Raw genomic sequence first — 16950 nt, 5'->3', positions numbered from 1 at the left:
TCCTCCCCTGGCCACTTGACTGATACAGTGAGAAATTCAGATCTGTATCAAAACATTTTGTCATAATTCCACACAACTTCTAAGTTCTAAGTGGCTTAATACTGTGAATAAAGTCAGTTTTCTGATATTTCATGGAGAGTACTTGAATACTGTATCGGTTTGCACGGAAAGACAGTCAAGACGTGTATTGGGTGAGGAACTCCACATGAAAGATCTGCACTTGAGAGAATGTTCACCACAGAGTTCAGTGCTGACCATCTCAGATTTTGCGAAAGTCGACAAGCATCTGTCCAGAAATTGGTGCACGTCTCCAACATGCACGTTTTTGACGGAGCTGTTACCATCACCCTTTTCAGGACGTGCTGCTCTGCCCTGACACTGCCTCCTCTGTGAACATGTGAAAAAATATTGGCCGTGGGTCCATGAACTGCAGTATTCAAATGTTGCATGTGAAACTTGGTAACTATGGTAACCAAGGGTACTTGTTCCCGAGAAACGCGTGTCCGAGGCAGCATCCCATGCTGAGCGGCACAAACCAGGGAATTATAGAACAATAACCAACCTACACGTCATGGTTGGTTTCCCCTGAAAAGTATAAATCTGCCAACTTTCAATGTCAAGAGTGGATGCTGTCCAACGAAAAATCTTGCGGAGCTCAGTGTTTAACCCTGTATATTGTACAAAGTTCCGCTAAATACAGCTGACTGCACCAAATCGAGCGAATGAAGCGCCCGAAAATATCCACCAAATCACCAGTAGTGCAGTTAACATTATTCACCGCCTCACATGCCGGGGAAATAGTCACTTATTGAATAGAATACTTGCATGCCATAAAGCTCTAAATTCTTAAATACGAGGCTTCGAGAAAGAGCATTTACATTGGCACAAGAAATGAAATCGCGATAATATGTGATGTTTGTTCATTTGCCCACGTGTGTCTTTCCAGTCCATGAGAGACGCGGCTGCATGAAACAGCTGTGTGTGATGGCGCCACTCCATGCTCAGTCTAAGTAAACTTATCCTCAGTACTTTTCGTTACACTCCACCACTGAGTCTAACAAAATCTTATGGGAGGTCGCGTCAGGTAACCTTTGAGATTGACCAATCAGAACACAGCTTACCAGATCGCGAAAGTGCACATTCGCACATCCCTTATGAACTTTTTATCTCGAAAAGGTTCGTACCCGAACGACAACGGTGAGTAAACAGTCGCTGGAAATAGTGAATTTACGTCTTTGGTGTGTTTGACAATATTCAAGGATGTTATCTGGCGGAAATATTAGGTAATGGTAACCATGTCCACAGAACCCCCAAATAACTGTGTCATATGCAGATTTTTGTTTGTGGAGAGATCTGTGTCGGTGACCTGAATATTTTGAAAGTCCCTCCGATCTCTAAATAGTAGCCGTTGTCTGATTGGTTAAATCTATTTAACCGTCTCGCATTTGATTAGACTGATTGGTTGCTCAAAGGTTACCTGACGAGACCTTCTACTAGGTTTTGTTAGACTCAGTGGTGGAGTGTAACGAAATACACTGAGACGAAGTTTACTTAGACTGACTCCATGCTTTGCTTTAATTTCTTTTTTGTTTCTTGTTTAACGCCACATTCAGCATATATCAGCTATATGATGGCGGTTTGTAAATAATGGACCAGACAGTCCAGTGATCGGCATCATGAACATTGAAATACGTAACTGGGATACGATGGCAAGCATGGCCGACCAAGTTAGTGGATCTTACCACCCGACCCCGTTAGTCTCCATTTATGGCAAGTATTTGTTGCTGAAGACCAATTCTAACACGGGTCTTTACGGGTCTCCTTTAGAATCAGGGTTTAGATCTTGAACTTGTATGGGCAGCCAGTGGAGTTTTAACACATGTGATGTGGTCACATTTCTTTCTGCGACTGAGAACCATGGCAGCTGCATTTTTGGACCCTTTGAAGATATGCGATAAGCTATTCAGGCAATCGGTACAAGATTTGTGGTAGTCTAGTTAAGAGACTGCACGTGCATGGGCGGACACTGCATTCTTCTTTTTGATAAAGTTGCGCATCATACTGATATTTCAGACAAAACTGACTTACGCCGCTAGGCTCATATAGTCGTCAAACATGACCCCTTGGAGCATGGCTTGTCCCAGAAGTCGGCTGAATAACACAACACAAGACAACACAAACACAAGACAACACAAACATAAGAGGATGTAGTGAATGCCAGGAATGAACATATTACTAGAATACTTTAGAGAACAGTTGGCCATTTATGAACCAGTGTTTGACACACGGTTGGATATTGCGGAGAATAGTTGTTAGGTTTCCACTGTTAGTCCTAAAAGCCAGAGGCAACCGGGCATCTGATAACCTAATCCGAGGTCCTTCCAACAGATCAGATGTACAAAGAGAACAAACTCGCAGTGTGTGTTCCTTCAGTCAGACAGAGAAAAAAAAAACACCCCAGAATCTTCGAAACGAAAGTTAGCTTGGATACAGGCAAGGTTGTCTTAGCAGATCTTGATCAAGTGGAACCACAAGACAGTGCTCCAGCTCTTCTCTTATCACAGATTTCCTCTCGTTCGATCTCTCACTCAAACGCTCACACAATCTATCATTCATTCAACCACACACTCTACAGACACATACATCTCATTCTCGGAGAGTGATGTCTTCACTGGACTCTCGACACATCCTGACATGATGCTGCTGACAGGTTCTGTGTACATTAACAAGCACTCCGTCCACATAATCACCATCTCCCATCGCCTTACCCATGCTGGCACTCCGTCCACGTAATCACCATCTCCCATCGCCTTACCCATGCTGGCACTCCGTCCACATAATCACCATCTCCCAGCCACTTTCCCATGGTGAAACTCGGTCCACATAATCACACAGTATTAGAAACTGCATTTCAAAGATACGTTACATGGAATTCCGTCCTTTCTGAAAATCCGTGAACCGTAAATTAATTGTCCCGTCAATTCAGTTTGAGATGTTATTTACAGAATTTAAACATGCGAGGAGTCCGGCTCTCCGCTGCGTGTCGTCACGTATAATTTATTTAACTAAGCAAAGTAGAATGTCAAATGTCATAACAGAAAGCAAAACGTGTTATGTCTCGGCCGATTCCGGCCTGTTCTTTTGAAATACAAACGGACACGAGCACACAAGGTCCGCCCACTTCTTGCTGGACGATCAATGTTGAAACGACTTCAGCGAGAGGCTGAAGGCAGCGTGACACAACACAAGAAGCACCGGCAACTGCGCCAATCACCACCTACACAGTCTCTCTCTTACAAGAAATCATTCCCATCCCTTTCCCTATAGCACCAAGTAATCCCCGCTGGAGACATGTATCTAAGGACTGTTCATCCCCACGAACATAGCAGGTACTGGAGCTGACGCACATCCCTAGGGCGTTATTGATACCGAACACCTTCTTATAACGTAATATAAGATCAAATCAATACCATCCTATCATCTGTCTGTGGAGGCCGTGTACAGTTCCAGGTTAAGCACGACACCACTTTAGTTACATATTTCTGTTACCATGACAACCATCTCAACATTATCTACATTTAATGAGTCAAAATAATCAATTTACGCTCTGTTATCAACCTTTGGGGTCTGCCGTAACACTAATCTGTGTACATAGAGAGGGCGTCACCCGTAGGAATAACTCATCATCATTCATCATTGTAAGAGTGTTACTACGGCCATGATAGGATAGCAGGAAGTTCATACATTACAGTCATAGTGATGATGACGCTAAACATCATGGAAAAAAATAACAGTCATCACATTGTTGATGACGTCGACGTCGGCTGCAAACGTGATGGCGACGATGATGATAAGGACGACGACAATGATGATGATTATGGTGATGATGATGATGATGATGATGATGATGACAACGACGACGATGTTGATCACTTCAATGAAGACATATGACCTACAAAAATAACACTTTATTAACACTGGTAATGCTTGAGTGAAGCATGGGGGAGTTCCGGCCCTTACTTCTACCAGGATCTGATTATCACTGGTTCAAATCCATAAGTCAGATTTTGTTCTCGGTTTGGTGAGCACCATCCGCTGTACCCCGCTGGCCCTTGTTCCCATCTTAGGGTAAGCCCATAATAGCATATTACAGCTTTGGGCAAAGGTCGGTGTGTGGAACTGTATGAGAATGGTAAATGTAGGAGACTGGAATCACTACAAGTTGTCTTTGTCCACGGCATGCACTACCAAACATTAACAGCTGCAGTACAAACCAACCACCTTGACTACAGTCATATGGATACATGGGGTGTTCCCAAACGTCTCGTGAGTGGTATCCTACTGGTAAAAAGAAACTCTGAAGATGGTGATGGTCAGATACTGTGTCAATTTAATGTGTGTCCAGCAACGTTTGAGGCCAGTTCTGGTCATGTGATGGTCAGACAGACTGCCAGTGTTATGTGTGTCGACCTCCCACAGGCAGCATGCCAGGCGGTTGCTTACGATGACGTCATTGTCATGTACTCAAATGAGATTTGACACGTCACGTTTCATGTGTAGCACCCACACTACCCATCTTTTGCCCCTTCTCAATACTCTTTTGATAGTCTTAGATAGCCTGGGACAGCCACACTCTTTGTAAACCCCAACTTCGCCAAAAGGTGGACTCAAATGTAAGACCAGATACCAGTACTGGTGTAGTACCAGACACATCAGTACAAATATAATACCTGACACTAATACAAATTTAATAACAGACACCAACATAAATGTAATGCTCTACATTTGTTCTCTCTAATTCATTCCGATAGGAATTTAAACAGTGCTTACTCAGGCCTTCAGAAATATGCACTGACACAGAAGAGAAGCCTAGGCAACTATTCCAGCAGACAGATGCTTGGATCACTTCACACACTGGGGTTATCGTAATTGTCATCGATTCCTGTGGTTTTCATGACTCAGTTGCACGTTGCGCCCGGCTGGTCGTCTCTTTTACGTTTGATATTAAGTGAAGTGAGATAAATAATAGACATGAGTAGTCTCACAATGCTGTGCATGTTCAACTGCACGTATCTCTAAACGGCTGATCTCCAGTGACAATACATACATACATACATACATACATACATACATACATACATACATACATACATACATACATACATACATACATACATACATACATACATACATACATACATACATACATACATACATACATATATATATATATATGAGGATTGTATGAGGGCTGGCTGAGAACTGAGTCAGGATTGTGTGAGGGCTGAGTGAGAACTGTTTGAGGGCTGAGTGAGAACTGTGTGGGGTTGAGTGAGAACTGTGATAGGGCCGAGTGAGGACTGTGTGTGGGCTGAGTGAGAACTGTGATAGGGCCGAGTGATGATTGTGTGAGGGCTGAGTGAGGATTGTATGAAGGCTGGGTGAGGACTGAGTGAGGACTGTGTGAGGACTGAGTGAAAGCTGTATGGGGGCTGAGTGAGGACTGTGTGACAACTGAGTGAGAACTGTATGGGGGCTGAGTGAGGACTGTGTGAGGGCTGAGTTATGATTGTATGAGGACTGAGTGAGAACTGTGTGGGGGCTGAGTGAGAACTATGATAGTGCTGAGTGATGATTATAAGTAAGGGCTGAGTGTGAGGACTGTGTGAGGACTGTGTGAGGGCTGAGTTAGGATTGTGTGAATGCTTTCTGCAGGCTGAGTGAGGGCTGAGGGCGGACATGGGGGTGGAAATGTGTGAGGACCGTGTGAGGCTCTAGGTGTAGGCTGTGTGAGGCCTTCAGTGAAGGCTGTATGAGGCTGTGGGCAAAGGCTGTGTGAGGCTCGAGTAAAGGCTGTGTGAGGCTCTCAGTGAAGGCTGTGTGTGGGCGGGAGGCCCGTGTGAGGAGTGGAGTGTATATCTGCTTGTATTATGTACACAGTGTGGACACTGTAAAATGTACGAAATATACATATAATCATGCATACATGCATGACAAGGAAGACGTTGATCTATAATGTGTGACCTGAACGTGGACTTAATGTTCTCATCCGACAGAAATTCACTCCGTCACAGTAAGTATTACTGCTGTAAATAGGTCAACAGATTCCACGGCTATTTAATTACTACCCAAGACCCAGGGATGAAGGCTTTATTGGGTGAGAGCGGCAGCTGGGTCTGTGAGTGTGAGTGGGGTATGTGATCTGAGACACATTGATCTGTTGACCTCTGACCAGGCTGGACGTCAAGTGGACGATTCCGTAACAGGTGTTGCCGTTTCATTATCCAGGTTCCAATTAACGCCATTCATGTTATTACGTTTAATATACTTAACGCCATACAAGTCATTTATCTGCTTTGGAAACGGACTGACAATTTGCCATTAACTCAGAGCAGAGATCATTGGATCCCACCTGGAGGTTACCAGATGTCACACATGCAGCACCTACAGATTTTATGTCATACATGTCGCTGTGGCAATATTGACATCGCATCGTGTTGAACAAGAATATTTTTAATTTTAGAATGTGATTTGATACATGCTTTCATCATATTATCTGTGACCTCTGTGATGTCTTTTGGCATCTTTGGTAAATAATATTTAAAAATATACTTAAAATTGAATGTTCCCGGTTAACCCTCTACCGGGGGCCTAACTCCAAGTTGAGTCCGAATTTCAAATCTACACAATTACAGTTTCATAATTTTGAGTTCAATATTGATTCAACAGTGTTTGAAAGTAGGATAAGGTCCTAACTCACGTATAAAGACTCCATCTAAAGACACAAAATGCCAACCTTTGACGAAGATGCATCCTCGATAGCTTTCAACTCACATGCAACTTGGTCTGCAAACACCTCATCACTGTTTATTCCTAATGTGTGTCAGCTATCCAAAGGTCACATTCCTAGCTTAACATAAGCTGTGGCTAAATGACTTAAGATTTCGTACTTTGAGATCATGTCATGCCGACACTGAAGGGTTGCGTAACTCGTCCTCCGTCTCAGAACCTATTAGTCAACCCTCGTATGATGCTACATACGTTTTACATAAACTTAGCACGGTCAATGAATGTATCTCAAAGTACACATAAAAGGTTTTTTCATGGCCTCAGAACCTCAGCGATTACCATTTATTGCATGTGAGGAGCCTCATTAGACATACACGTGGAACTAAAACACAACTACCTCCTCTTTTCATGAGATATTCAGACAGACGTTTTAACCTGGAGTTGTCTTCCCGACATGAAACACAACAATCTCTTAACAGAAACATCGAGAAGACATCTAATTGCTGATGGTATGTGCTAAAACTGCGGCGTTATAACTTGTTATTCAAAAGCTGGGTTGTAATTGCCGAGCGAGTGTCCCCCGTAGTCCTCATCGATCGGAGTAAAGGCTGGAGGAGCCGCCCGTGCAGGCCGCGTGGTCTGTGATACACCGATTCCTTCTCCATCATGATGCCACATCTCCGTGGCTGGCGCCGCCGCTGTCAGCAAACGATGTGGTCGCTGTCCCTGTGATTAACGTGATTTCGCTCATTGATCAACATGTGCCAGTGAAATCCGATGACAATGACATGGCACGTTTCCATGGTGATTGTGACAAATCGCGGCACGTGGAGGCGAGTAGCACGAGATGTACGTGGAATAGTCGAGATGATCACAAGTAAGATGGCGGGAAAAGTGCCCCACTGACAGGCAGCCAAACCGCTGGTCGAACTGCTGCTGGTGGTGCTGCAACAGCCATGGCGTCGGCTGGTTCGGCGTCCGTGGATCTAAACCTGGAACACTCGGAGCTTGTGTTTTATTCCGGGGATCGGATGAGAGGGGCTCTGGTCATGCAGCTAACGACGCCGCTTACTATTGCAGGTCAGTCGGTAAAGGGCGTGTCCAACATGGCCGCACTACAATAATCTTTAGCTAGCTAATGTTCTGTGTTCTAACGTCTTCATGTCTCAGGCAAAGAGTGTTGCAGAATGTAACTATATCATCAATCAGTAGAGGACATAGCGTTGTGCTTGCTCTTGGGGTAGCGGCATGCACGGCCGCCACACCGTCGTATCTGCTCGATAGGGTTGTGTACTGTGCCATAGAGACGTGCTAAGTACAATGGAAGGTCAAACGTGGTCAACTACCGGAAGTATGTTAGTTTTGTCACCACAATAAAGCCAGTGTGAAATATTTAGACATATTGCTGTCGTGGTGTGCAAGAGCGTGCCACACGACCTTCCATGGATCAATATAGGCGTGATGGAGGCTCACTCCACACACGTTTTACTGACACAAGATATGGATGTGCTGCTTCTATCAGCACTTGTGGATATTTCCAACAGGATTCCTACGCGTGCGGTCTGGCTGACAACTAGCTCTTTATTGATTTAATTAAATGTGCCATTCTTGCTCGTGACCATGTTGACAAACATTCAGCCGTTAAATTTCTCTTCACATGATAAAATCAGTCATGTTTGTTTCTGTTCACATGATGCAGCCAGCCATGTTTCTTTCGCTTTACATGATGCAGTCAGTGATGTTTGTTTCTCTGCACATGATACAATGAAAATCAAGTCTCTCCGGATTCAGAAGGGCAGGGGATCTGTGACACCATCAATTAGGAGAAGTGTTTTATTGCTTACAGTGTGTGTGTGTATGTGTCTATAAATGTGTTTGTCAGTGCGCGCGCGAATGCGGGCGCGTGCTTGTGTGTGTGTGTGTGTGTGTGTGTGTGTGTGTGTGTGTGTGTGAACTTTAACAACAGTGTTGAGAGGGAGTGGTGTGTATAATTGTACGTATCGGTCTCCTTTGCCGTATTCACAAGATTCAAAGAAAGAAGCAGTACCCTCTATGGATGACAACGTACCCACAGCAGGTGCCCGCCCTTCCACAGACTTACTTGACCTTTTTGCAAGTAACCTTCAAATTATATAAAATAGCATGATAAGAATTCTACAGATCTAAAGAAAGGTTACAAAGTCAATTTGCTAATCATTGATATCTGTGGAATAAAAATGGGTAAGGCTTTGACTTCTGTGTATGGGCGTGTTGACTTTAAAACCACACATTTTAAGGCTCTTACTATGGTTGTATAGACGTTGACACTTAAAATCACTCACTATAATGGATTGACTTTTGTGTATGGTAGTATAGACGTGGAGACTTAGCATCACACATTATGAGACTTTGATCCTTGACCATCAGTATCTCTTTGCTGGAAGGGCTAGTATATAACAAAGTCACAATAATGCACACACAACGGATAAATATAAATAACATAAATTTCCAATTGTTGTTCCAATTTATTACTTGATATCATTCAGTTGTTGCGTGGCTGAATTACGATGACTAGTTTCCGCAGTTAGTATCTGCGTGGTAAATACAATATATGGAGAACAAACCATTCAGGTGACATGCACAAAGTGCCTTCAATGAGTTCAGTAACTGTTGAACCGGATTCCCGGATGTGCAGGGGCTAGAACACTTACTTAATATCAAATATGCATATAGAAGCGAATAAATATCTTTATTTGTGATTAATTACCATGCTTCATTGTGGGAAGACGGCCCGTGACTCGACAGAACTGATGTCGTGTTTGTCAGTATCGGATTTCCGTTCAGCTTATCAACGGACTACAGTATTGTATTACGGGCGTGAGGCGTGTGTACACAGATATGAATACACAAATCAATCAAAGACTGTGTTTGACGTATGTCTCTCTATAGTGAGCACAAAACCTCCAAAATAACAGGTAAACAACTGCTTAGGAAACAGTTTTCAGCTTATTCGTGATTCAAGCAGAACGACACAAATGGAACGTCAACAGAATGTGGTGAACGGTATTTGTGAAAACAATGACTTGTCGGACTTCCTCTAAGCTATCTTTAACGGAGTAGTTGGTTGTGTCGCTGCCTCAGCTGACGACAGAGGTCGGTACATGGTTCTCCATGGCTCCAGCCTGTACAGGGCTGGATCCTAGGCATCCGTCACTGCCGCCTTGCCCGTCCTCGCACAACACATACCTGTGTCCAGTTATTATTTGACGGTCAGATGGCAGCGCCCAGATCTAGTTACGAGCCTGTAGGTATACACGGACGCTCACTCTACCGGCACAGAGGAAGCTGTGCCAGGAAACACGAGTCCCCTGTCCACCCCAGGCAAGCAGATCCCGTTTTATGTTGATCATGACTAATTTTTCTGCTGTAGAGACCAGGTATATATCAGGTATATATCGACAAGCTGTACCATAGTGTGACCATGGTGTAGTGCTTTCCTCACCTGTACTTCGGACTTCTTTCAACCGCTTGGTTTCTCAAATACCAGAGATCTCTATTTTGTATGTGGGTCTGTATAATGGGAATGTATGTATGGGGTGCAATGATTTCTACGTATCTCAAAACAATGGAATACTTGCTATGACGCTATGTTTTCTGTCCGATCAGTTTTGTTCTTGTGTACAATTCAAAACATATCATCGCCTGTGACAGGCAGTAAGATGCACTATGTCGAAATATACACATGCAGCACCTGAAGTTGCCATGGCACCTTGGCTCTTTACATTCAACATCGGCATTATCGATTAAGTTAATATCTGATAATTTCTGACCAGTCTTTGGATTCTCGGCTATTATGAACAATGTATTTTGACATATGTGACAATAACAGACTGCATCAGTCCTCAAATCACGGCTTCCAATTTTTCCAACCAAAAATTGTTCACTAAAAACGATATGTTAGTAACTGTACCATTCCTGCATGCAGTTTGTATTCGCCTGAAGCCGATATTTCCTGGGCCGACAAATCAATGACTGACACTGTGGTACAACACAGGTTGTCAATGTGGTCTAACCACTGGCACAAAGTCACTACTGCCCTAACAATACCACAGGTTGTCAATGTGGTCTAACCACTGACACAAAGTCACTACTGCCCTAACAGTACCACAGGTTGTCAATGAAGTCTTACCACTGACACAAAGTCACTACTGCCCTAAAAATACCACACGTTGTCAATGTGGTCTAACCACAGACACAAAGTCACTACTGCCCTAACAGTACCACAGGTTGTCAATGAAGTCTTACCACTGACACAAAGTCACTACTGCCCTAACAGTACCACAGGTTGTCAATGTTGTCTAACCACTGACACAAAGTCACTACTGCCCTAACAGTACCACAGGTTGTCAATGTGGTCTAACCACTGGCACAAAGTCACTACTGCCCTAACAGTACCACAGGTTGTCAGTGTGGTCTAACCACTGGCACAAAGTCACTACTGCCCTAACAATACCACAGGTTGTCAATGTGGTCTAACCACTTTGACAAAGTCACTACTGCCCTAATAATACCACAGGTTGTCAATGTGGTATACCACTGACACAAAGTCACTACTGCCCTAACAATACCACAGGTTGTCAATGTGGTCTAACCACTGACACAAAGTCACTACTGCCCTAACAATACCACAGGTTGTCAATGTGGTCTTACCACTGGCACAAAGTCACTATTGCCCTAAGAGTACCCCATGTTGTCAATGTGGTCTAACCACCGGGGGTTACAGATTCTTTACATTACGGCCACCAGAGGTTACAGATTCTTTACATTACGGCCACCAGAGGTTACAGATTCTTTACATTACGGCCATCAGGGGTTACAGATTCTTTACATTACGGCCATCAGGGGTTACAGATTCTTTACATTACGGCCATCAGGGGTTACAGATTCTTTACATTACGGCCATCAGCGGTATGCTGGGGTGTGCAGATTCTTGACGTTACGGTCATCAGGGGTGTACAGTTTCTTTTCATTACGGAAATCAGGGTTTGTAAAGATTCTTGCCATTACCTCAATCATGGGTTTACAGATTCTTGTCATTACGGCCGTCAAGGTTGCTGAGCTTCTTATCATTAAGGACATCAGGGGTGTAGAGCTTCTAGTCATTACAGCCATCAGGCGTGTATAGAGTTTTGACATTACGGTCATCAAGAACGCACAGCTTCTTGTCATTACAACCCCGTCAGCAGGAACAGCTTTTTGCATCAGGGTGTACAGTTTTTGTCATTCCGGATATCAGATGGTACATTTGTTTTCATTACGACCATCAGGAGTGTACAGCCTCTTGTCATTACAGCCATTAGGGTGTACAACGTCCTGTCATTACGACCATCAGGAGTGTACAGCCTCTTGTCATTACAGCCATTAGGGTGTACAACGTCCTGTCATTACTTCCATCAGAGGTTACAGAATTTTGTCATTATGCCCACAAGAAGGTACAATCTCTTGTTATTACGGCCATCAAAGGTGTACAACTTCATGTTATTACGGCGATCAGAGGTGTGCAACTTCTTGTCATTACGGCCATTAGGGTGTACAACTTCATGTCATTGCGGCCATCAGGGTGTACAACTTTACGTCATTGCGGCCATCAGGGTGTACAACTTTACGTCATTACGGACATCGGACGGTACAGTTTCCTGCCATTACGGTCCTCAGTGGTTACAGCTTGTGGTAACAGACATGACAATGATACCACACATCACCACAGCGGTCTCTAGTACAACATACTGTTCCTCTGTAGCAAGGTGATGCTATTGATGTCAGAGTGTAGAGCTTGGAGCCAAATCGTCGCGCTATAATCACACTGAACGCGACTAACTAGCAGTGGTGTGACAGGAGGGATGTGTACTGACGCTCCGTGACATCAATAAGAAGCGCTAGTGGGAAGACTGGCTATATGGTTAGAGGTATTTGGTTTATAAATGTGTCTGGTATTTGAGCATAATCACAATCATTATTAGAGGAGTTGCTTGATTATATAGAGGACTGGCAGCTCTTAATATTGTATAATAATCTCGTTTCACGACGTTTCGACACTTAACACTGTGTTACTGTCCTCCGTATGCCTTTCAATACTGGTAGTAGTCACTATAGCTCCATGTACATCGAAACTTCACAGCGTGCAACAAAGAAAGAAACTACCAAAGTTAGTTCTTATCTATAAATTCGTACATGTCTTTAAATCTACCGCTTTCATTGTAATAAAATATTTCTCGATCAGTTTTCATTATAATCACAGTATATTCACTTTTCTCCCAGGTGTTGAACTTCGATTCCGTGGATCTGCACGTGCAAAATGGCGGGAACACGTTCACGAAGGCCTTCGGCGAACTGAAGTTGAACATGAGAAGGAGGAGATTTACTTTGATGATCGTTTCTGTCTCTGGGGAAAAGGTAGGCGGACAACATTTTAGCCACGGCATCAAGAAGTCATCACAGACCAGGTCTATATCAGTCGATGAACAGTACACGCTAGCTACAGTGCTAGATTACATTTATCTACAGGATCCAGTTGTTCTTATCTTCCTGGCATCAGTTGTCCTTACTTTCCTGGTGTTCGCTGTTCTTACCTCCCTGGTATCAGCTGTCCTTACCTCCCTTGTATCAGCTGTGCTTACTTTCCTGGTATCAGTTGTCCTTACCTTCCTGGTATTAGCTGTCCTTGCCTTCCTGGTATCAGCTGTCCTTACCTCCCTGGTGTCAGTTGTCCTTACCTCCCTTGTATCAGTTGTCCTTATCTCCCTTGTATCAGCTGTCCTTACCTTCCTGGTATCAGTTGTCCTTATCTTCCTGGTATCAATCGTCCTACTTTCCTCGTATCGGTTGTCCTTGCGTCCCTGGTATCAGCTGTCCTTACTTTCCTGGTATCAGCTGTCCTTACCTCCCTGGCATCAGCTATCCTAACTTTCCTGGTATCAGCTGTCCTCACCTTCCTTGAATCAGCTGTCCTTACATCCCTTGTATCAGCTGTCCTTACCTCCCTGGTATCAGCTGTCCTTACCTTCCTGGTGTCCGTTGTCCTACTTTCCTGGTGTCCGTTGTCCTTACCTCCCTGGTGTCAGTTGTCCTTACTTTCCTGGTATCAGTTGTCCTTACCTTCCTGGCATCAGTTGTCCTACTTTGATCGTATCGGTTGTTCTTACCTCCCTCGTATCAGCTGTCCTTACTTTCCTGGTGACCGCTGTCCTTACTTCCCTTCTATCAGCTGTCCCTATCTCCCTTGTATCAGCTGTCCTTACCTTCCTTGCATCAGTTGTCCTTACCTTCCTGGTATCAGCTGTCCTTACCTCCCTGGTATCAGCTGTCCTTACCTTCCTGGTATCAGATGTACTTACCTTCCTGGTATCAGCTGTCCTACTTTCCTTGCATCAGTTGTCCTTACCTTCCTGGTATCAGCTGTCCTTACCTCCCTTGTATCAGCTGTCCTTACCTTCCTGGTATCAGTTGTACTTACCTTCCTGGTATCAGCTGTCCTTACCTCCCTTGTATCAGCTGTCCTACTTTCCTTGCATCAGTTGTCCTTACCTTCCTGGTATTAGCTGTCCTTGCCTTCCTGGTATCAGCTGTCCTTACCTCCTTCGTATCAGCTGTCCTTACCTCCCTTGTATCAGTTGTCCTTACCTTCCTGGCATCAGTTGTACCTACCTTCCTGGTATCAGCTGTCCTTACCTCCCTTGTATCAGCTGTCCTTACCTTCCTGGTATCAGTTGTACTTACCTTCCTGGTATCAGCTGTCCTTACCTCCCTTGTATCAGCTGTCCTACTTTCCTTGCATCAGTTGTCCTTACCTTCCTGGTATTAGCTGTCCTTGCCTTCCTGGTATCAGCTGTCCTTACCTCCTTCGTATCAGCTGTCCTTACCTCCCTTGTATCAGTTGTCCTTACCTCTCTGATATCAGTTGTCCTTACCTTCCTGGTATCAGTTGTTCTGACATTCCTGGTATCAGCTGTCCTTACCTCCCTTGTATCAGTTGTCCTTACCTTCCTGGTATCAGTTGTCCTTACCTTCCTGGCATCAGCTGTCCTTACCGTCCTGGGTTGAGGGGGTGTTGGACCTTGGAGGGATCAGGTGATGACTGTCAGCGCTCATCCTGACATATCGATGTATCGCTTGGACGTTGTCCGTGAGGGCGTTACACAATGGCCTCCGGGACCCATTCACTGCAGCGCGGCAATGAACTGAGACGCAGTCGATGACACTTGAGTTTGCCTGATAAAAAGTCGTAGCAATATGAATACTAATATAGAATAATGTTTAAACATTGTTATGTGTTATGTGTCTCTGTTGTGTCTTTTGTGACTGTGATACTGGTGTTATGCGTGTCTGTTGTGTCTTTTGTGAGTATGATACTGGCCCATGTGTAATGTGTGTCCGTTGTAATCGGGGGTGTCTGTTCTGTCCACTTTGGGCACTAGGTCTTCTTGTGTGTGCTCTGTCCACTTTGTCCACTGTGTTCAGTGTGTACACAACAGTTGCTAAGTCACATGATATTTTCATGACATGAATAGAGTACATGCCTCTGACATGAAGCTCGGCCAACGCTCATATTCCACCTGACCTGGAACCCACGACCAGCATTCAGTGGGGTGGTTTTCTGGAGATATATGACACCTTAAGCAAGACTCACAGTCATAGCAGTTTATATCAAGTCTACTGTACCTTCGTGCACTGTAATCTGGTATAGTGTACAGGCTGTGTCAATCTAAATGGACCTCGGTGATAATTGCCTCCTCGTTAGTGATTGCCGACGTGTTTCAGACAACACGCTACAGCTCAGCGCAGTGGGACATGCATTGCATATACCAGGATCATAGGACGGAAATTCGGAGAGAGGGCGATCAGTTCACCTGCGACTACGCTCTTCCAGGGTCTTATCCTAGTCAGATGGCCCTGTGATAATTCAGTACTGCCAAGGATAACGATTATTCTTCAAGTTTGGAGGCTCGGGTGTTGTGTATACATGATTTAAGCCTCACTGATGGCATGGAGGTCAGAAAAAACCATGTCTGGACCAGATGAACGGATGATTGAAAGTATGAGTATTTACACAGTGGAATGTTATACAACAAACATCCGGCCAGGCGACCCGCTGATCCCGCACAGACGATACGCCGATGACCCGGAAGAAATGTGAACTACACACCTCATTTCGTTCATTCGTGTTAATTTAGAGCAAATGTTTTAAAGAATATTTGGTGCAGTGTTGTACATTGTGGAACTTGTGGGAAGCACGTATACCTAGCGCCTTGGTTTACATCCTTCCCATGTAGAATCCACTGACGCCAGTTCAGTTGCTGAGCAATGGTGTATATATTCAATCATTTCCCAGTGTGTGACTGTCAATCTGAAACACCAGTCATCCCGCCATCTCAGGTTACATTAATATTTTCACATAGGGGACCGAGAGCTTTGATGATGAAAACCGCCGTGCCATCGTCAATACATCCATCAATCTGGGAACTATCCCACGAGATGGCAGCACCGGCCTTTAGCCACCTATCGCATCAGCAGCCTTCTCAGACGTCCTTCTCAGTCGGTGAAAAGTTTTGACGTGACTATCTTACTGTCAGTTGCATTAAGCCGCGAGTTAGAGACAGCCTTGGATCGCCATTTTCATGTCAGACGTCACGACTGAGAAGAGAAAGCCCCGTTCTCCCCACCCAACCCAACTCTCGTATACATTAGAAACCATGCGGTTTTATTAACGCTAATTCCCTTAGGTCTGTGACAAAGATGTTCCGAGTAAATGAAAACATGGCGAGCCCATCACGTGACTGAAGGCTGGCGGGGATAGTGGAGTCAGACGGTACAGGGGGGAACGATAATGACGTTTTACTAATGAGAGTATAAACACTCGAAATAATATCATGCATTAAAAGCGACATGGTAGAGAGGTGAGATGGCAATCAAACTGGAAAATGGCGGTACTTTCACGCAATAATGATTCTTCTAGTCGTCTTCTAGAAGTCCCACAAGAGTCAGGAGGTGAACTTAACCAACAGAGTTGTAGATGCAGTTGCAAACACATTTAATTTCATATCTCATGTCCTGAGTAACTTGTCGACATGATTCAGTGCCAGCTTCACCTGGCGAGAAGCAACGAGGGCAGCAGAGAAAAGGGAC

General features: G+C 44.4%; 2 protein-coding genes across 3 annotated transcripts in view; both read left to right on the top strand.

Moving 5' to 3' along the window:
* Nucleotides 1–16950, top strand: part of LOC137278682 (protein disulfide-isomerase A3-like) — a 30451-nt gene that overhangs the window by 13307 nt on the left and 194 nt on the right. The window lies entirely within an intron of this gene.
* The window catches only part of LOC137278683 (arrestin domain-containing protein 2-like), a 28385-nt gene continuing 18682 nt past the window's right edge, over nucleotides 7248–16950 (top strand). Inside the window, exons 1-2 of one of the 2 annotated variants that reach the window (XM_067811190.1) lie at nucleotides 7248–7869; nucleotides 13087–13221. In XM_067811190.1, coding sequence (XP_067667291.1) covers nucleotides 7746–7869; nucleotides 13087–13221 — 259 coding nt within the window. In that variant the 5' untranslated portion in view covers nucleotides 7248–7745. The remainder of the gene's footprint in view (nucleotides 7870–13086; nucleotides 13222–16950) is intronic. The other variant, XM_067811191.1, reaches the window with a different exon arrangement.

The sequence above is a fragment of the Haliotis asinina genome, chromosome 3, assembly GCF_037392515.1.
Source record: "Haliotis asinina isolate JCU_RB_2024 chromosome 3, JCU_Hal_asi_v2, whole genome shotgun sequence".
Lineage (NCBI taxonomy): Eukaryota > Metazoa > Mollusca > Gastropoda > Lepetellida > Haliotidae > Haliotis > Haliotis asinina.
This window is presented reverse-complemented; position numbering and strand designations above follow the sequence as displayed.